This window comes from Brassica oleracea, chromosome C1, assembly GCF_000695525.1.
Source record: "Brassica oleracea var. oleracea cultivar TO1000 chromosome C1, BOL, whole genome shotgun sequence".
Classification (NCBI taxonomy): domain Eukaryota; kingdom Viridiplantae; phylum Streptophyta; class Magnoliopsida; order Brassicales; family Brassicaceae; genus Brassica; species Brassica oleracea.
In genome coordinates this window covers 2,958,478-2,976,982 of record NC_027748.1, presented here as the reverse complement: position 1 = coordinate 2,976,982, position 18,505 = coordinate 2,958,478, and the positions used below count along the sequence as shown (strand labels likewise).

General features: G+C 34.3%; 7 protein-coding genes across 9 annotated transcripts; 2 read left to right on the top strand and 5 right to left on the bottom strand.

Moving 5' to 3' along the window:
• Positions 1-70: 70 nt before the first annotated feature.
• On the top strand, positions 71-1,109 carry LOC106343957 (uncharacterized protein At4g33100). Of its 2 annotated transcripts, XM_013783331.1 has the most exons (5): positions 71-279; positions 478-587; positions 669-753; positions 850-938; positions 1,022-1,109. In XM_013783331.1, exons 2-4 carry the CDS (start codon positions 493-495, stop codon positions 922-924), a joined length of 255 nt encoding a protein of 84 aa, XP_013638785.1. In that variant the 5' UTR covers positions 71-279; positions 478-492; the 3' UTR covers positions 925-938; positions 1,022-1,109. The 2 variants fall into 2 exon arrangements, with proteins under 2 accessions (XP_013638785.1, XP_013638780.1); XM_013783326.1 differs by having other exon boundaries at positions 850-1,036.
• A 6-nt stretch (positions 1,110-1,115) lies between these two features.
• Positions 1,116-3,493, bottom strand: LOC106343950 ((S)-coclaurine N-methyltransferase). The gene is made up of 7 exons (XM_013783317.1): positions 3,284-3,493; positions 2,112-2,445; positions 1,904-2,003; positions 1,724-1,834; positions 1,537-1,620; positions 1,405-1,463; positions 1,116-1,330 (listed from the first exon to the last, which is right to left on the bottom strand). Exons 1-7 carry the CDS (start codon positions 3,468-3,470, stop codon positions 1,138-1,140), a joined length of 1,068 nt encoding a protein of 355 aa, XP_013638771.1. The 5' UTR covers positions 3,471-3,493; the 3' UTR covers positions 1,116-1,137.
• Positions 3,494-6,260: 2,767 nt separating this feature from the next.
• Positions 6,261-8,631, bottom strand: LOC106329038 (kinesin-like protein FRA1). The gene is made up of 9 exons (XM_013767608.1): positions 8,539-8,631; positions 8,307-8,453; positions 8,072-8,209; positions 7,782-7,984; positions 7,430-7,694; positions 7,301-7,337; positions 6,567-7,234; positions 6,421-6,480; positions 6,261-6,345 (listed from the first exon to the last, which is right to left on the bottom strand). The coding sequence occupies exons 1-9, from the start codon at positions 8,629-8,631 to the stop codon at positions 6,307-6,309; spliced, it is 1,650 nt and encodes a 549-aa protein (XP_013623062.1). The 3' UTR covers positions 6,261-6,306.
• Positions 8,632-9,662: 1,031 nt separating this feature from the next.
• On the bottom strand, positions 9,663-11,531 carry LOC106295771 (rho GTPase-activating protein 7). Of its 2 annotated transcripts, none has more exons than XM_013731750.1 (6): positions 11,275-11,531; positions 11,088-11,190; positions 10,873-10,956; positions 10,530-10,646; positions 10,247-10,441; positions 9,663-10,144 (listed from the first exon to the last, which is right to left on the bottom strand). In XM_013731750.1, the coding sequence occupies exons 1-6, from the start codon at positions 11,391-11,393 to the stop codon at positions 10,067-10,069; spliced, it is 696 nt and encodes a 231-aa protein (XP_013587204.1). In that variant the 5' UTR covers positions 11,394-11,531; the 3' UTR covers positions 9,663-10,066. The 2 variants fall into 2 exon arrangements, with proteins under 2 accessions (XP_013587204.1, XP_013587213.1); XM_013731759.1 differs by having other exon boundaries at positions 11,094-11,190.
• Positions 11,532-12,051: 520 nt separating this feature from the next.
• On the top strand, positions 12,052-14,736 carry LOC106325833. Its single transcript, XM_013763887.1, has 6 exons — positions 12,052-12,768; positions 13,101-13,198; positions 13,645-13,669; positions 13,801-13,921; positions 14,025-14,159; positions 14,281-14,736. The coding sequence occupies exons 1-6, from the start codon at positions 12,354-12,356 to the stop codon at positions 14,489-14,491; spliced, it is 1,005 nt and encodes a 334-aa protein (XP_013619341.1). The 5' UTR covers positions 12,052-12,353; the 3' UTR covers positions 14,492-14,736.
• On the bottom strand, positions 14,668-15,364 carry LOC106329027. Its single transcript, XM_013767597.1, has 2 exons — positions 15,136-15,364; positions 14,668-14,676 (listed from the first exon to the last, which is right to left on the bottom strand). Exons 1-2 carry the CDS (start codon positions 15,307-15,309, stop codon positions 14,668-14,670), a joined length of 183 nt encoding a protein of 60 aa, XP_013623051.1. The 5' UTR covers positions 15,310-15,364.
• Positions 15,365-15,490: 126 nt separating this feature from the next.
• Positions 15,491-16,641, bottom strand: LOC106329019. The gene is made up of 2 exons (XM_013767585.1): positions 16,460-16,641; positions 15,491-15,566 (listed from the first exon to the last, which is right to left on the bottom strand). The coding sequence occupies exons 1-2, from the start codon at positions 16,639-16,641 to the stop codon at positions 15,491-15,493; spliced, it is 258 nt and encodes an 85-aa protein (XP_013623039.1).
• Between the last annotated feature and the right edge of the window lie 1,864 nt (positions 16,642-18,505).

Sequence of the window (18,505 nt, the reverse complement as noted above, 5' to 3'; positions counted from 1 at the left end):
AAGCCCACGTTACGCTATTGGGCTTTAAGGTTTTCTTTCTAGCGAAAACGACGTCGGTTTTAGAGTTTCCCCACACTATCTCGGAAACTTCCGTCGTGTGGTCGTCGTGCGTGTGATTAACTGGTTCAAGGAGAGAAGTACTTACTGCTCACAGTCTCGTGGATGGAATCTGAGGTTTACGGGTTTTAGCGAATTTACGGGTTTTATTCTTCAGACATACCTTTTTTTTTGTTCCGGTCTGAATCAAACTGTGTCTTCCTGTCCTGATCTGACAAAACGGTAAAAATTTCAAATTTTTTACAAAACGTTTCTGCTTCTGCGAATTGAAATTCTTCAGCTTGAAGCTTTTGTATTGTTCCTGATTTGTCTCTATTTGATTTATGTTTGTTTGATCTTTGGCAATTCACAAGGCGTCATTACATAATTTTTACAGAACAGAGTTGAAGACTTTCTCTTGTTTGGTTTCTCTCTTTGTAGATCATCTTGTTGAATATGGGCTTGTTGAAGAAAAAGGATTCAACTTCTGCTAGCTCCTCTACTTCACCCTGTGCTGATTTGCGAAATGCTTACCACAACTGCTTCAACAAGTGAGTTTGAACTTTGGACCGTTGAATCTTCTCTTCGTTTGAGATCGTAAAGTTACATCCTTTATTTTTGGTTCTGTGAAGATGGTATTCAGAGAAGTTCGTGAAAGGTCAATGTGATAAAGAAGAGTGTGTTGCTGAGTGGGATAAGTACAGACACTGTCTCTCGGTAACTCCCAGCTCTGTTCGTGTTGTGTGTAATCCATTCCATAAGCTTCTCTTTCTGAGTTTTGTTTGTTTCTGTTTACATGTATATGTCAAACAGGAGAATCTAGATGGTAAACTTCTCACTCGTATGTTGGAGGTCGATGCTGAGCTGAACCCAACAAAGCAAAGCTGATTCAAAAGAATCCTGTCAGTGAGATACTTTATGTTTCACCATTACATTTGTCTCTTTGAAACATTTCCGTTGAGCAACTTTTTTTTAAAAAAAATAGGAAAGCATACGAATCTATTACTTAGAAGGAAATCAAAGTTGAAGGAGAATGTCTTTATTCTTTATTTGGCACTCACGAATTCAAGAACTGATTATTAAGAGAAGAAAGATATAGAATCACTTCTTCTTGAACAGGAAGTGTGAAACCATCCACTCTTCTCCATTGCTGTATCCGAAAAGCTCAGCAACCGCGATGAAGAAGGTTCTCCAGTAAACCATCCACTTCACTGCCTCCTCTTTCCCATAAGTCATCTCCATTATCTCCTTTATTGCAACTATCTCCTTGTCCATTCTCTTCAGCCACTCTTCACTGCAAAGTTATCACAATATAATTACAATCTTCTTATTGCTATCATCACAACAGTCAGTTTTTAGAGTATTTACCTGGTATTTGCATAATGCTTCCCATTTAGTAGCCAATGATCCACAATTGTAACATCTTCCTGAAAATAAAAATGACATATATGTTTACATTTGATGATAACAAAGTGAGACTATATATGCAATGTATATTACTTGGAAGTAGAGGAGAAGATTTGCTGATGGCATTGTTCCTCCGCTGAAGAAGTGTCTTGTGATCCAGTCATCATCGTTCACATCCTATAGTGAATCAACATAATCACAAAGATATATAACTTTACTGTCAAGAAAAAAATGGTTAAATAATTGAATAATCAACCAATTTTTGACATTGGATTTATACCTCAAAGTGGTAAGCAAATGTCTTATGGCAGAAATGGTGAACAAACAGAAGACTATCTTCCTTCATCCACCTTCCAATTTTCTTCAGAAGCTCTCCATAGTTTTTCATATGCTAATAACAATCAACTTAGATAAATATAACATAATAATATAAAGTTTATATCCAAAAAAATATATTAACCTCAAACATTTCGATGGAGAGTACTCGGTCATATGTCTCTTCATGCTCAAAAGTGCTAATATCTCCAACAATTATTTCAATATTTTGAATCCCACGTTTCCTTCAAAACACACAACAAGTTAAGGAACCATACATGAATAGAGTCTTAGCTTATCTAATAGAACTAGAGAAATGCTTAATTAGGATGAAATGAGAAAACTATACTTACCGGCATTTTTCATCGATAAATGCTTTCTGTGTTTTTGAGTTGCATAGACCTGTTATCTTGCAGTTGCTGTACTTGCGGGCAATGTACAAGGACAAAGATCCCCAGCCACATCCGACGTCAAGAACACTTTGTCCATCTTCCACTTTAGCTCTTTCGCAGTATAGAGCCAACATTGCTTCCTCTGCATCTTCTAAGCTATTTGAATCGTTCGAGAAGTAACAAGAGCTGTATTTCATGTTTCTTCCAAGAACAAGTTCGAAGAAAGCCGTTGGTAATTCATAGTGTTGAGTCTTCGGCTTCTCGGTATTGATGGCTATAGCCATCTCTTTTATAGCTGTCATATATGAAACATTAGGGTAACATGAGTCCATGACCTCGAATGTTTATTTAGGTTTACATAGCAGAATATTGTTTTGTTTGACCAAAAAATTACATTTTGCGTAAGTATTAATTCAATAAGAAATGAAAATGTTCTAATTTTCAAATGTAAATTTTTTTATTGATTTTTTTTTTTTGAAGATTGTATGGATCACCTACGCAAACAAAATATTGCTATAAATTTAAAAATATCAAACGATCTATGCCCATATTTGATTGGAGACAAAGATTGTATATTTGTGGACGGTTAACAAGATAAAACTGAGTTGTAGATTTTTCTATCCAACAAAACTATCATATAACTACGGCTTTGATGTAGTCTTGTATGCTTAGATCACGGAGATCCAGTCAACAAGACAACTGAGATGTAGAGTTTCTAGGTCTACAAATCTATAAAAGAAGAAATTTGTGTTAGTTTTAACCAAAAAAAAAAGAAAGAAATTTGTGTTAGTGGATCTATCAACAACAATTTTTTTTTTTTTTGATCAACATCAACAACAATATCCAAACAATAAAAGATGACATTTTCAAAGAGATTTTTAATTTACTTTCATATATACATTTTTACACACATGAAACAAAAAGATTACTCACAACAACCTAGTACCGTGGCCCACTAAAGTCTTCTGGTGACAGACGAAACTAAAACCCAAAAGCAAACGCCAACCAGTTCGTACAAGACCGTCACAATCACTCAATAAAACAAAATCTCTTCTTTTTTAAAATTAAACCAAAACAAGAGGATCAGCTAGGTATGTTGTTTGACAAAAAAAACTAGGCATGTTGTCACTTACAGTTGACGAAACGGAGGAGATCGGAAAGTTGCAGCTCCGCCGTGGGTTTGTAACCGGAACGAAGTCGACCAGCGAGAAGCAGCCGCGTCAGCCTCCTTATGACAACATCCGGTAATAGATTCTTCTCCAACAACGTCAAAACTGCCTTCACGGATGCGTCATAAGCTACCTTAACAATCGTCTCCATGACTCTCTCTCTCTCGAGTCTTTTTCCTCGTTAATCGTTACGATCTTAATAATATATAATGCAGCAACAAATCGGATAAATTGAGTTTCAAAAAAAACAAATCGGATAAATACATATAGGCACAGCTTTCACATTTCTTAATTCAACCCACCACGCATTGTTAATTACGTATATTACGTAATGACGGATTAAATTTAAAATTACTAGGTGTTTTTCTGCACCACGTGCACTAAATAATTTAAAAATATTTTTTATTAAATATTATAGATTTTACTATTTTTTTACTAATATTTAATATAGATTTGATATATATTAAATCAATTTGTATAAAACTAATAAAAATGATATAAAATTGTATAATTATAAAAAATTTAGCCTAAACAATATTTATAAAATTTGTACGTATATAAAAAACTAATGATCTTACGATTAGATATTTAAAATTTCAAAAAATTGTAGGAATTGTTGAAAGCTTTAGTAATACAAATTGGATAATTATACAAAAATAATAATATTTCGAAATTTGAAATGTTATATATGAATATATTTATTTTATAGATGATGTATGAGGTATGACCATATTTAAAAAAAAGTTTACCAAAAAGAAATATCAATATTAAATGTAATATATGAATTATTACCATATTCTAATAAGTTTGCCAAAAATATAAATCAACATTAAATGAAATTATCCGTGTCATATTTTTACGGAAGTCATGTCATCAATTTCAGTAGCTATGTCATATTTGTTTTGTGAAATTGATTTTTGAGAGGACATGTGGCAAAATCACTTCGCAAATATAGTCTACGGAAAATTTTTACAAGTTTTGACTAACATATTTCTCATAAAATCAATTTATTTAATGAAATACTAATCTACAAATAACGTGATAAAATCACATGATCTTTTGTTACTGATGTCAAGGTAAGGCCGTAAATGTATAATGGAATTAGTGGGATAAAAAGTAATGAAATAAAAGGAATGGAATGAAATGAATGAAATATTAAAAAACATGAAATAAATCTATGCCATTCATTCATGATCAAAATAATAGTGGAATAGTTTATTTGAATTTTGTTTAATTCCTTTTGGAATTGATGGAATAAACATTTCATTTTATTCAAGATAAATGGTAAAAAAAAATTGGAATGTATGGAACAGAGCATTTCAACTTATTTCATTCCAAATTTGGACAATCCAGTTGCAGCCTTATGATTAGTTGCAGCAGTATTAGTAAGATTTTTTTCCAAATGAATAAAAAACTCCAAATACATAGCATTATGATTCGTTGACTACGTTATATTCTGTTAATGGACAGCTTACCAATCAATTTATATACAATTACTTTTATTAAGCCAGTTTTAATTAAGTAATACGAAAGGCATCTACAAAGTAGCTCATGTTCTGAAAGCCTTTTCTTTAAAAAAAGAAGAAAAACTAGCTCATGTTCTCTCTTTTTTAATCGCTAACTTGTTCATGCTCCAAGCATCGATCATCATTAGTCAATTATACTCATCAATACCAACACTTGTTTATTCTTTTCTCAACTAATCAATAACCACAGTTTTATTATACTTTTCACAACCAACATGCTATAAAAGGCTCGACGGCCCAAAAAGCTACATTGGGAATTAAAGATAATCGAAAGAAAATACAATTAGGCCTAGTCGTTAAGTCCACGTACAAAAAACGGACCTAACTCAGGACGTAAGCTTTTCAGTTTGTTTAACTCCGAGGCAGCTTTACTTGTGTCCTGATGAATATTCTCATCACTCATTGTCCGAGTCAAAAATAATAGGCAGAAACACAAGAAGACTAGAGAAGAAGAAAGCCATATATAAAGTTCTTATAGAATAAAATGATCAATTGATTGGCCAAGTGATAACAACAATGCATTAAATACAAAATATGAGCTTCTCATAGTCATGGCTGAAGGGGCCAACTAGAGTGCTCAACTGTGCTTGATAGAGCTAACCGTAAGTTGATCTCCTTCTGATGTAATCACTTCAAATAAATGTAACATAATAATAAAGTTTAGTTTAAAAACAAATCCTAACCACAAACATTGATGGAGAATACTCCGTCATATGTCCCTTTATGCTCAAGTGTGCTATTATCTCGATATTTTGAATCCCATGTTTCCTTCAAAACACATGAAAAGTTAAGGATCCAACTCTTAAACAATTCTTACAAACGTGACCATTATCCATCATTAATGTCACATTCATAAACACTCTTAATTGATAATCGGTCTAAACAAAAACCCAATGGATGCTGAAAATGAAAGACATGTTCCTGCATAATCCACTGATATCGCTGAACATAATTAAGCACGGTCTAATCCAGTGAGATTTGGAGTATCCACAAACTGCAGACAAACAAATTCAACTTCTTTCAGGTTCACGCAAGTTTGAGATTGGTAAGGTACCTGACACAGATTCATTTTCTTCCAGAAAGACTAAGAGATACAAAACTGAAGAAATAACAGATATAATATAACATACGTTGTATTTCAATGATAGAAGGTTGTTACAAGACTTGAGAGAAAGGAACTCAGGAGTCTCTACTCACCATATCAAAATACTTATTTTAACTTCTCTAGCCATCTTTAAATACAACTACTGGCCATCCTAAATCACACTCACCATGTGATAGGTTACAAGCCATATATATTACAAGATAACAAAAAAGTACTAGCTACAAGAGTCCCTCATCTCTGCTTCTGTTGGAGCATTTGACCGAAGAACACCCACATGACGCAACACAAAAATAGTTTGCAACTAAGCATTGGCAGCTAGACCTCTTACTGCAAGTGCAAGATGGTGTGGCAGATGATCAGCTAGCAAGCTTCTGTCTTAAACCTTCAATATCTCTCTGTCAATACATATTTTATTTCATCAAAAATTTGAGTCCACTAAAAACATAGTATAAACCAATAAAAACACAGACCTGCAAAGCTCTTTTATCCTTTTCTAGTTGAACCTTTTCCTCGTATCCTCGTATTTCAGCCTTCAAGAAGATATATATTATTGTTAAAGTTTATATGCATACTATCTTTAGGAAACACATGAAAAATACTAAAACGAGCACACTACCTCCTTTTCTTCAAGTCTCTTGTTCAGTTCCTTTAGCTCTAAGTGACACTCAGCAGTCGTGAGATCGATGATTTGTTTTTCTTGATCTTCAGCTTCTTCATCAGTCGTGAGATCAATGAAGCACTTTTCTTGAACTTCAGCTTCATCATCAGTGAGATAAATGATCTCCATTGGTTTGTTTTGACACTTATCTTCTTGCTTACTCTCTGTCTTCTTGGGAGAAACATCCAAAGAAGAAGTGTTATGTTTTCTAAACTCTGAAGGTGACGAGGAAGAAGAAACATCATCTGGTTGAGAAGTAGATGGGATTTGAAGCTCAGAGATAGCTTCAAAGACATCCTCATTGTACTGAAGCTCAGTGATAGCTTCAAAGACATCCTCATCGTACACAGGCTTGTCATAGACCGGCAAAGACTCCGATTTCGATGGTGTGAGCTCCTTGAACATAGCATCATAGTCAAATGATGGTACAGACGGCTTATGCTTCTGTACCACTGCTTTGTTCTTTGCCTCCGATTTTGATGGTGTGAGCTCGTTGAACATAAAGGATGGTGCAGACGTCTTCTGCTTCTGTACCACTGCTTGGTTCTTAATATTTCGAGCACAATTTGCATACCTCAGCGTATTCAGTGTCTCCTCGACATCTGAAATTGCTGGGCTTACACAAGCTGCATCACACATTAAGTCATTAGAATAAATGTTTGAATATCGTTTGATAAATGTGAAAACCATACCAATCATCACGGTTTTGCTCTTGCCTCCAAGAGAATCCTAAGTTGGAAAATTGATAAGTGAAAACCATATCAATCATCATTTTCTTTTAAGACATAATAATACAAAAAGAAAGAAACGTTGTTGATTACCTGAAGCAAGCGAGTTAACTTGCTAACGCGGTAAGGAACGTGACCTCCTTTCTTTCTCTTTCTCTCATCTCCTAGTAGACTGATCACATTCCTCAGAGCTAGAAGACTACTGTTGATGTGGCGGCCTTCTTTTAATCGCATCCCGTCAGCTCCTGTTCGGTTGGCACGCTCTGACCCTGCTAAGTCAACTAGACGAAGCTTTGCACACAGTATTTCTTCAGCTGTTGTGATTTGCAGAGATATTGTGAAGACAGCATGTGAACGGCTAATAAACAAACTCACAAGGCATTAATATATATTAAGATAATTGTGCAAAAATGGAAAGAAATTCAGTTAAGTTATAGACTAGTACCTTGATTGTATATTCATGTTTGTGCTGCCACTAGCACGAGTGAAAGAGCCTCGTGCTAGATACGAGCTCATCTCCTCTTTAGTCTTCACGTCTACCTCAGTAACGCCTTGCAAAGTTATCTCTCCACTAGCAGTTTCTCTGATTATAATTGGAGCTCTTGACGGGTTTGAGGCAAGCAAACCGTATATCTCTTCATTATAAATCTGCGTTACATAAAGAGTAAAGAGTAATTAACAAAATACAACATCTCTTTCTCATACAAACAGACTAAAAATAGATGCTCTTCTAACCTCAAGAAAAGATACTCGTATCTGAGATTTGACTGCCTCCACTCTAGTAAATACATCTTCCATCACTTTTGGTATTATGCCTTCATTTGTTCCACAGTTAGTACCCATGCCCATGGTGTATGTTTTTCCTGAAGCAGTCTTTAAATAGCAACAAACGCAAAAAAAAAAAAAAACAATGAGTTTGATCAAACAAGCAGTTAATAAGGAGTTAAAAAAAGTAATCTCAAAATCAAACCTGGCCGTAAGCAAGAACGGTTGCATTGTACCCTTTGAAGAGATCTTCCACAAGAGGAGCAACGCAGCGGTGGTAGATCTGAGAAGAATGTAAGCCAGCGTTTCCAAATACAAAATCATACATAAAAGTATGAGATCCTATGTGAACCTAGAAAAAACAAAAAAATGCCAAAATAAAATGAGCACTAAGACTATAACCCTGTGCTTGTAATGAATCATTCCTTTTTGAGTACCTGTGGCTCATCAGGTGTGACGGTGATGCAATCGGTGCATCCCTTCAAGGGCCGTATGTTGACGGCAACCCTAACGGGCTCTGTGCTCTTCATCTCTTGAGGGATCCAAGCTCAGAAAGAAACCTCATTGCTAAAAAGTGAAAGTAGAAAGGTAAGAACAATCTCTAGAACCCTAAATTATGTTCCATCAGCAGAGAGAGAGAGAGAGAGAGATTTGACTCACATAGAGCTTTTGCGATTCCTTTGTAGAATAGATAGGGAGAAACAGGGTGTGAGCAATCGAGATGGAGACGCCAACAGACAACAGGGCCGAGCGATCTATGCTTGAAAAAACAGTGAGAGAGAGAGAGAGAGTGAGATGGTAAGGAGTGAACAAACAGTCCAAGAAAGAGGATGGTTTCGTATTCCTTCTATTTTTTCCCTCTCTTACAAACCTATGTCTATTTTCAAATTACTTCTATTTTTTTCCCGTGTGGTCTGAAACAACTCACACGTGTGTAACACTGGGTCATGATTTGATTCGTGGACAAGCTTAAAGGTACAGGCTATAAAAGGCCCATTATTTTCGACTTTCAGCCTTCACAACAGCAATAAACATGAAAATTTCATGAATTGATTCCTTAATTGTTGATCAAAAGAATAAAGGAGATTCCTTAATTTTAATCATACGATAATTTAGTTCCTTAATTTTAATCATATGATAATTTAGTTCAAAAATACAGAATACAATATAATTTAGTTCAGATATATTCTTCAGAGACCAGAAGTAAACGAAATTACCAGCAGTAAACGCAAACTTAAAACTATATCTCCTAATTTCTTTAAATCGCTTGTCCTGTTATGAGCACGTAAGTAAGGCAGCTCTATAGGACTGTTAAATATTAATCAATAATATGTTTTATTTAATTTCGTTTTTATTATTGAATTCGTTACGTGAATGTAAACAAATAAAATATTAATTAAGTTTTCAAAAGTCTGCAAAAAATGTAAAGTGAGTAACTCAATCTCATAAAATAGAAACGGCTAATCTATGTTTTTAAGTCCTAGTTGTTAAGTCCACGTACAAACAAAAACGAACCTAACTCAGGACTCAAGCTTTCCAGTTTGTTTAACTTTAAGGCAGCTTTACTTGTGATCTGATGAAGATTCTCATCACTCGTAGTCCAAGTCAAAATAACAGCAAGAAGACTAGAGAAGTAGAAAGTCAAAAATATAATAAATGATCAATTGATTTGCCAAGTGATAACAACAATGCATTCTATGTTTTGATAGAGTAGATATAAGCTTCTCATTGCTGCTCCTACAGGGCATAACCTTACTCGACGTTTAACTTCTCGGACATGGCCAGATTCTAAGCAAATATAGAACAGAGCTGCCGTAGAATAGCTGTGTATTCTTTCAAAGATTTCGATGTAGTGATGCTCAGGACCAGCTTGTTGAGTCTGAAAGGCAATGCTAGGACCAGGGTGATGAATAAACTCTACAAGACTCTTTGACAATCTGACTAAGGCTACGATCACATCAATCTTTATATTCTTCTTCGGTCTATTTGTAAAGCTTCATCATCCACAGAAACCACTTGTTTACTCTCTCTTTTCCTTGTCACCTGTGGAATCAGAAGGAAGAACCTGTTAAGACTTAATGACACCTAGAACCAAAGAAGAATGCACAACAGTGAAAAAAACCTTTTGAATAGAGAGAGTCATACCAACTTGTTAGGGAAACTTTGTGCATTAGTGAACTTTGAAGGTGCAGAATAATGAGACTTCTTCTTTTGTAGGATCTCAGTGAGACGCCGCTCGTTCTTCTCTTGCCTTAGTAAATATCTCAAGGAAACTGATTCTTGTTCTAGCTTTGACACCGTGATCTCCAGTACTGCTAAACTGTCTAAAAGCTCTTGTGCCTGCAAATTTTACAAGTTTTATTTCTATAAGTAGATAGTTAAAAGCTAAATAGCTACAAAAAAAAATTTATAAACGTTATATTGAGACCTTATCAGGAAGTTGACAAGGTGATTCCATAAAGGGGGAACTAGAGTGCTCAACAGCGCTTGTAAGAGCTAAGCGTAAATTGATCTCTTCTTGTAACTGCTGCTGCAGCTTCTTAATCTGTATCATCCCAAACACACAATTAAGGATGAAGACAAAAAATATCAAACTTTTTTTTTAATGTTTTTTAAAGTTCATGTAGCTATGTAAATGAGAAGAGTTGTAAAAATGTGATTAACAAAAAACCAGAAGATTAGTTGATATCAAGATGGTTAATTAAGAACACAAGCACTAGGACAAGGACAAGCAACTGAACATGATGAGTGATGGGATCTGAGAGACTTACATCTTGTTCAAGCTCACATTTGTACCAGACTCTGCTTTTACCTTCAAATCTACTGCTAGTTTGATCAAGAATCTTGCTTTCATTCTGCAAAAACAAAAAAAACATACCCAATTAAAAAAAAAAAAACAGATTAAATACTAAACCCTCGAAAGCCCAAGATTTACTGCGTGACCACACACAAACAAAGAAATCAAAATGGAGAGTAAGAGAGGTACATTTACATCTAGATCAGGGAAATAAAGAGAGCCATCTCCAGAGGAGTAAGATCTTCTTGAGAAAGTACCGGTCTTTTTCAAATACCTCCGGATCGAGCTTCCCCTGCCACGTCAGCAAAAAAATCGAGAAGAGAGTCAAAACTAAGCATAGTGAAAGAAGAAGAAGTAGATTTAGAGAGAGTAGTACCAGTTGATAGGGATACGAAAAGTGGCATTTGCGGAGCTACGATCGATGCTGGGAGAAGAAGAAGAAGAGGAAGCTAACGTCTGATCTTCACGGAGGGCTTCGGATTTGAGACAAAGCATCTTTGGTCGGAGCGGAGAAGAAGAAGAAAGAACAAAGTTTCCAGCTTTGAGGGTGGTGGTTGGGGCTCACACTTCACTTCACTTCACACACTCTCCTTGTTTTTGGCCTACCTGTCGCTTTAAATGATTTTGCGACAAAAAAAACAAAAAAATGAAATAAATAGAAAAAAGCTGAAAAAGGAAAAAGAAGAGAATTTATTCGTGTCTGAGACAACACTTTGACTCGGTGCTCATTTTTTCATTACACACTTGTGTCTCTCTCTCTCTCTCTCTCTCTCATTAAAATCACTTTCGGTTTTTATGATGATGATGACGAATAAACATACATTGACATGAAAGTGCAAAATATCTTTCACTTTTTGAATCGGTATCGGATTCAAAAAAAAAACTGACTGCAAACATGTATGAGATGATGATGTAATGTAATAAGATTCCAATCGTACCTATCAAATGAGTGGGACCATCTAAAATAAATCTATTTGACTAAACCGGCTCACCCAATTGAACCGGACTCAAATCATTTGCTTATATATTATTGTTAATTAAAAGATGTCAAATAATAATAATAAAAAAAAATATTAATCCAAAACAAAAAACAGAATTCATAGGATTCAGACCGACCTATTAAGATGTGTGTGTCTTTTATTTCGCCGTTCAATTGGTAGAGGAGTAGTGTGTATGTTTTTATTGTGTTATATCTTTACTTTAATTTTTAATTAGAATGGCTAATTAAGCACCTCATAGCAAAGTGCTTTCAATGCATGATTATTACGTTGGAGCCTCTTATAGATTTGCTTTTTTTTTCTTTTCTTTTCTTTAAAAAGCTTTTTATCATTGTGTTCCTCGAATTCGATTGGGGGGGAGATTAGGGTTTCTTATTCGATTTGAAATTTGGATAGTGGATGGTGTGGTAATGTGAGAGAGAGAGAGAGAGAGAGAGAGAGAGAGAGAGATCTCGTTATGTTAAAGAGACAACACTCCATCGCCATTCTCTACAGAAGAATCTCACGATTCGATTCACAATCCCTAATGTCTTCCGCTGCTTCTTGCGCCGATCCCTTGCGATCGCTCCACACTCGATCCATCGGTAACGGCAACAGATTCGATGGAGGCTTCGTTCACAGACCCAATCCCATTTATAAATGCGGCGGGAAGGCTAATGGGTTAACCTTGAGAAGCTGTTTTGATGCTTCTCCTGATCAAAAGGCTCGAGCTTTATCTCTGCATCGTCGGCTTCTCCATGGCCCGAGGGAAGAGCAACGCGGCGGGGGAGGAGCCACCGACTTAGCGGATGGACGTGGTGCGTACCTGCCTGGTAACAAGACGAGGTTACAAGGGAATGATAAGATTGTTGTGGCTGTTGACATTGATGAGGGTATCTAATGCTCCCTTCCTTCATGTTTACAGCTTTGAAATATGGCTTTTGTGAGGAGTTAATTGAGTTGTTAAATGGGTTCTAGAAGAAGTTTTGGACTTTTACACTCAAATCATTGATATTCTGGATTTATCTGAAAATATGTTTTAAAAATTGGTTTTCTTTGAATCTTTTCATTGTCATGTGTGTTTGGCGACTCTGTTTTCAACTACTCGAGATTAAGTGTTGCCTTGGTTTGGTGGGATTCTGTAATGTGATTTGTTTGTTGATATCTCTAATCCCTTCCTTTCACATCATAATTTTTCTCTCGTTTTTTTTTTTTGTGTAAGCAGTTCTTGGAAACTTTGTCTCGGCACTTAACAAGTTCATTGCGGACCGCTATTTGTCAAACCATTCAGTCTCAGAATACCATGTCTACGAGTTCTTCAGGGTAGGAAACTGGAGCTTCTCTTACTTTTGCATTGTTGTTATTGTTTCTTAGTTTATATGATGGGATGAATGGGTGATTTATTGAGTTAGCTTGGAGTAAACACTATTAGGAGAAGTTCATATATGAGGGGGACTGCTTATAATTGCTATCTTTGGCGTATGATAAGGATAGGAGTTCTCTGTTTCACCTTTTAAAGCACTGTGCCTTGCATGTACAGTTTATATAACCTCACCTTGGCTGTGAAAATTTTGAATGGGTCAAGGGGTTTCCGTACAACTCTGCTCCATTTTTTTCTATTGTCAAGTTATCGCTAACGCATAACTTAGGAACCCACCTTGCGTCGCCTTTTACCTTGCATATAAAACGTTACTGTCTTCCGGTTACAGATTGCTTGCTTGTCTATGATACGCCCTTATACTCGTGTCTTTCTTTTTCTTTTGTCGCAGATATGGAACTGCTCTCGTAATGAAGGTATTATCCTTGGCCTACTTGCAGCTTATATGCATTAATCAAGGGGCTAGCTGATTAGTTGCTCTCAATACTTTTTTGTGTTTCAGCAAATTTTTGGTGCGACGCCTAATCATGTAATTATTGCCCTGCAGCTGACATACGTGTTCATGAATTCTTTAAGACATCATACTTCAAGAAAGGGATCCATCCTCTTCCAGGTGCACATACGACTCTTCACAAGCTATCAAGATACTGCGAGCTCTCAGTTGTGACGTAAGTGCCATGATGCTCTGTGATTTTCTCTCTGTTGAACGCTTGACAAGTTAATTCTAATAACCCGTATTCTATTTTTTTTTCTTTTAATATCATTGGATAGGTCCCGGCAGAATGCTATAAAGGATCACACACTTGAGTGGCTCGACATGCATTTCCCGGGACTGTTTAAACATATTCATTTTGGGAACCATTTTGCTCTTCATGGAGAGTCTAAACCCAAGTCTGAAATCTGCAGGTGCATACATAATCATCTCATTAAAGACACTGAGACTGTGATTGAGACTCTCTATTCTACTCTAAAACTTAGATACTATCTTGCATTTGCTAATATAATAATCCAAGAATTGGAACTGCAGATCATTCGGAGCAGAGATATTGATTGACGATAACCCGAGATATGCAGAGGAATGCGCTAACATTGGAATGAAGGTTCTCCTCTTTGACTATGATAACTCATACCCTTGGTCTAAAACTGAGTCTGTGGACAGACATCCTCTGGTGACTAGAGTTCATAATTGGGAAGAAGTGGAGCAGCAGATTCTCTCATGGGTAGTAACAAAGTGTTAAAAACATTTATAGTATTGCTGTTTCAATGTTACATTGTATTGTATAAACATGAAAGAAGACAGAACAAACCAAGAAATCTTGATGGGATGAAATTAGCTAAAAAAACTGTCACCTTTTAGCATTAAATTACTTCTTTTTTGTTGCTAAAATTAGTTTGGTATCACTAATTTTTTTCACTATCTGTACTGTACATATGTAAGATAATGTATAATTTAAGTGTTTAGTATATCATATGAAGTTACTTTATAAATCCAAGGATAACAACATGAACTAATGTCAATCTATAAACTTTTTTGAAGACTACTTATCAAACATAAGATGATAACGTTTAACTTTCAGCCAATATGTAAAAACTAATCTAAATTATGTTGAAGACTGATATATAAAGCCATCTCAAAACTATTGTAAAACTAATCTAAAATTTGTTGGAAGACTAATAAAATGCTTGTTGAGAATATTTAGTGCTAACCGACCAAGAAGGGTTAATGGTAGCGTAATAAATTATAGAACAGAGAAGAAAGAGAAATATAATAACTCATTTTATTTAAAATTGTGATCATAATAGGAGAGTCACGTCATAGGAGCATAAAGAAAGAAGGTGCTGATTATTATTTTAAACCACTAAACACTTCTCACTTGGTTGCCTTGTCCTTGGCATGAAGGTCGTCAAAGTAGGCCTTAGTGTTAGCTTCGAAAGCATCCCGAGGTATCTGAACTGCACCTCCAGTCCCTGGCGCCACCATATGACCCGAACCAGATCCAGCCACACCGGTTTGTGCTACGTTACAAGATTTAGCACCATCGTCTTTCTTGTCCATTTTCTTGATCTCTTAAAAATATGAGCTAAGCTTTAATATGTGGAGAGTGAAATGAGGTTTTGATTCGGAATGTGAATGAAACTGATGAAGAGGTGGGTGAATTTATAGATGGGATTTGATCAAGTTAGTCAAAATCAACATTTCCCAAGATTATATCAACAAAACCATTGGTTTTTTTCAGTCAATACGAAGTGGAAGTGAATTGGTAAAGGGCAAGAGTCTGGTCTTGGAAAGCTACTTGGAGGTGTTCAATGACACTTGGAAATAACATCCATATTAGGCTTAACAATTACTTAATTTTGTATACACATATACTATGATCACTTATTATACGTCCATTGAGATTTGTACACGCATTCATACACACATATATATTGCCATTGACGACAATAATAAAACTTATCAAACACAAGATGATAACGTGAACTAGGCCTGGGATTTTCGGTTAACAGATTTTTTTTCAAAAATAATTCTAAAATTAACCGAATAACATTTTGGTTTGGTTGTCGGTTATCGGTTCATTTCGGTTTCTATTTCAAGACCGAAATAAACCAAAAATATTTTTGTAGAAAAAATGAAAATTCGGTTAAAATCGGTTACATTTATTAAGATGGCTAACATCGGTCCAGTTCCGGTATAAACTGGTTCAGTTTTGGAATATAGAAAAATTGTTTAACCGTTCAGTTCGTTAAACCAAGACGAACCTAACCAAAACCAAATTGATTTTGAAAAGCTTTCTGAACCAAACCAAACTCTTAACCAAAAGTGAACCGAAACATTCTTTCGGTTCAGACTGTCCGGTACGGTTCAATCCGCAGGGTTAACGTAAACTATCAACCAATATGCAAAAACTAATATAAATTTTGTTTAAGACTGATATTGAAAGCCACCTTTTACAAATACTATTGTAAAATTAATTAAAACTTTGTTGTAAAACTTAAAAAATGCTTGTGAAGTGACCAAAGAAAGATTAATGCAGTGTAATAGAATGCTCTAGTATTCGATAAATTACAGAACAAGAAAAGAAAAACAAGAGAAATAATAACTCATTTTATTTAATTAAATTGTGATCATAATAGGAAAATCACATCACAGGAGCATAACAACAAAGGTGCTGATTATTCTTATTTAACCACTACACACTTCTCACTTAGTAGCCTTGTCCTTGTTATGAAGGTTGTCAAAATAAGCCTTGGTGTTAGCTTCAAAAGCATCCCGAGGTATCTGAACTGCACCTCCAGTCCCTGGCGCCACCATATTCCCCGTAACAGATCCAGTGCAACCGGATTGTGCTACATTACCAGATTTAGCACCATCATCTTTCTTGTCCATTTTCTTGAACTCTTAAAGATATGAGTTAAGCTTTAGTCTGTGGAGAGTGAAATGAAGTTTTGTTTTTGGATTGTAATTTGTAAATAAAGCTGTTGTAGAGGTGGGTGAATTTATAGATGTGATTTGAACAAATTAGTCAAAATAAACACTTCCCAAGATTATATCAACAAAACCATTGTTTTTTTTTTCAGGCAACACGAAGCGAAAGTGAATTGGTAAAGAGCAAGAGTCTTGTCTTGGAAAGCTACTTGGAAGTATTCAATGACACTTGGAAATAACAACCATACTAGGCTTAACAATTACTTATAATTTTGTGTACACATATAATATGATCACTTGTTACGGACCTTATGATTCCATTGAGGTTTGCATGTGATGATGATGAGGCAGAACCAGACCCAAATGCTTATAACCTACTAATCATTTGCAAGTTCATAAACTAATGAACAACTAGATTTTTGATATGCGCTTAAAAAGCTCAGATTTTTTTTTCACTTATTGACCCAAAATTGATTTACATATTACCATGATTTTTGTTTCAAATCACAACAATTGATTTTTTATGTTTTTTTCTTTTCAAAATAAAAAGAAATATTTTTTCAAGAGTGATTTGGATGAATTTATAACTTTTTATTAGAGAACATATAATTTAAAAGTTTTTAAAAATAATGTTTGAGTTTTAAGAAGTGTTTTCATATCTTACTCAAATCCGTGGTTGAACCGGTAGACTCGTACCTTGTATATAATCCAATTCATATTCAATATAAATTCGTTAATTAAAAATCCATAAAAACCAATAAAATCCCAAAAACTCGTTATTAACATGTGATTTGATACCAATGATCCGTTAAACACACACAAAATATCTGATAATATTTTAAAATTATTTATTAATTTAATCATATACTTTTTAATATTACATAAACTTGTAATTTTTAAACTTTAATGATATTTTTATTATGTCATCCAAATAAAAAATGATAATATAAAAAACTTAATGATATGACAGTATTAGTTTATTTTTGTTTTTAATAACCTATTATAAGTTTTTGTATTTTTATTTTAGATTTCAAATTTAATTTTATGATACATAGATTTAAGAAAACAATATTGTGATGTCATTATGTTTGTTGATTAATTTTTTTTCATAATATATAGGTCTAATATTTTTTTCCAAAAATATTTATATTAAATAAAACTAGTATATCTTATAAGTATGTGTAAGCCCATTATTTATTGATTCATTTAAATATATGTAGACCCAAAACCAAAAGACTCAAATACCATTAATGAATTTTATTAATCATTTACAAATGTAAGGGTATTTTTGAAAAACTTGTAATTTTAGTGGTATTGATAATTTGAGTTACATATTTATTAGTGTTAATTTACATTGGTGTAATATAGATTTGAAATGATATACTAAAATAACAGAAATATCTGGCATGCTAAAAGAAAAGCTTACCGGATAACAAATTCTTGTTGATGTTTTTAGTTAGAATATATGTAAAGTAGAATTAAATAGAATTTTCCAAATTTTATAAATAAGGAAAAAAATCGTTTTAAATCTTTTCAAACTAATGTGATTTCTTTTCTTTTTTCTTTGAATTATGAAAAGGAGATATAAGATATTTAATATCCTGATAAAAAAAAATTAAAAGATAAAGATTTTTTTTATATAAAATTGGAATTTATAAATTAGAAAAAAAAAAGAAAAAGGAAATTCGTTTTTGGCAAACACTTTCTAGGGTGTATCCCGAGAAGAAAGAGATCTGACGGTTGATAACATGCGAGTAGAGCTACAAAATGGGTGGACTGTCAATGTCCAAATATATTTGAGTTTCCATTAGTTATACTCATATTT

What these genes read in the sequence shown, in the direction of transcription:
- LOC106343957 (XM_013783331.1), top strand. Translation starts at nt 493, where the DNA reads ATGGGCTTGTTGAAGAAAAAGGATTCAACTTCTGCTAGCTCCTCTACT. An exon ending in TACCACAACTGCTTCAACAA is followed by an intron (nt 588 to 668) that starts GTGAGTTTGAAC and finishes GGTTCTGTGAAG; the next exon opens with ATGGTATTCAGAGAAGTTCG. An exon ending in AGTACAGACACTGTCTCTCG is followed by an intron (nt 754 to 849) that starts GTAACTCCCAGC and finishes TATGTCAAACAG; the next exon opens with GAGAATCTAGATGGTAAACT.
- LOC106343950 (XM_013783317.1), bottom strand. Translation starts at nt 3,470, where the DNA reads ATGGAGACGATTGTTAAGGTAGCTTATGACGCATCCGTGAAGGCAGTT. An exon ending in TCTCCTCCGTTTCGTCAACT is followed by an intron (nt 2,446 to 3,283) that starts GTAAGTGACAAC and finishes CATATATGACAG; the next exon opens with CTATAAAAGAGATGGCTATA. An exon ending in ATCTTCTCCTCTACTTCCAA is followed by an intron (nt 1,464 to 1,536) that starts GTAATATACATT and finishes TTTTATTTTCAG; the next exon opens with GAAGATGTTACAATTGTGGA.
- LOC106329038 (XM_013767608.1), bottom strand. Translation starts at nt 8,631, where the DNA reads ATGAAGAGCACAGAGCCCGTTAGGGTTGCCGTCAACATACGGCCCTTG. An exon ending in TCACACCTGATGAGCCACAG is followed by an intron (nt 8,454 to 8,538) that starts GTACTCAAAAAG and finishes TGTTTTTTCTAG; the next exon opens with GTTCACATAGGATCTCATAC. An exon ending in CCGTTCTTGCTTACGGCCAG is followed by an intron (nt 8,210 to 8,306) that starts GTTTGATTTTGA and finishes TGCTATTTAAAG; the next exon opens with ACTGCTTCAGGAAAAACATA.
- LOC106295771 (XM_013731750.1), bottom strand. Translation starts at nt 11,393, where the DNA reads ATGCTTTGTCTCAAATCCGAAGCCCTCCGTGAAGATCAGACGTTAGCT. An exon ending in TCCCTGATCTAGATGTAAAT is followed by an intron (nt 10,957 to 11,087) that starts GTACCTCTCTTA and finishes TTGTTTTTGCAG; the next exon opens with AATGAAAGCAAGATTCTTGA. An exon ending in CTTGTCAACTTCCTGATAAG is followed by an intron (nt 10,442 to 10,529) that starts GTCTCAATATAA and finishes TAAAATTTGCAG; the next exon opens with GCACAAGAGCTTTTAGACAG.
- LOC106325833 (XM_013763887.1), top strand. Translation starts at nt 12,354, where the DNA reads ATGTTAAAGAGACAACACTCCATCGCCATTCTCTACAGAAGAATCTCA. An exon ending in GAACTGCTCTCGTAATGAAG is followed by an intron (nt 13,670 to 13,800) that starts GTATTATCCTTG and finishes ATTGCCCTGCAG; the next exon opens with CTGACATACGTGTTCATGAA. An exon ending in CCCAAGTCTGAAATCTGCAG is followed by an intron (nt 14,160 to 14,280) that starts GTGCATACATAA and finishes TTGGAACTGCAG; the next exon opens with ATCATTCGGAGCAGAGATAT.
- LOC106329027 (XM_013767597.1), bottom strand. Translation starts at nt 15,309, where the DNA reads ATGGACAAGAAAGACGATGGTGCTAAATCTTGTAACGTAGCACAAACC.
- LOC106329019 (XM_013767585.1), bottom strand. Translation starts at nt 16,641, where the DNA reads ATGGACAAGAAAGATGATGGTGCTAAATCTGGTAATGTAGCACAATCC. An exon ending in AACAAGGACAAGGCTACTAA is followed by an intron (nt 15,567 to 16,459) that starts GTGAGAAGTGTG and finishes GTTATTTCCAAG; the next exon opens with TGTCATTGAACACCTCCAAG.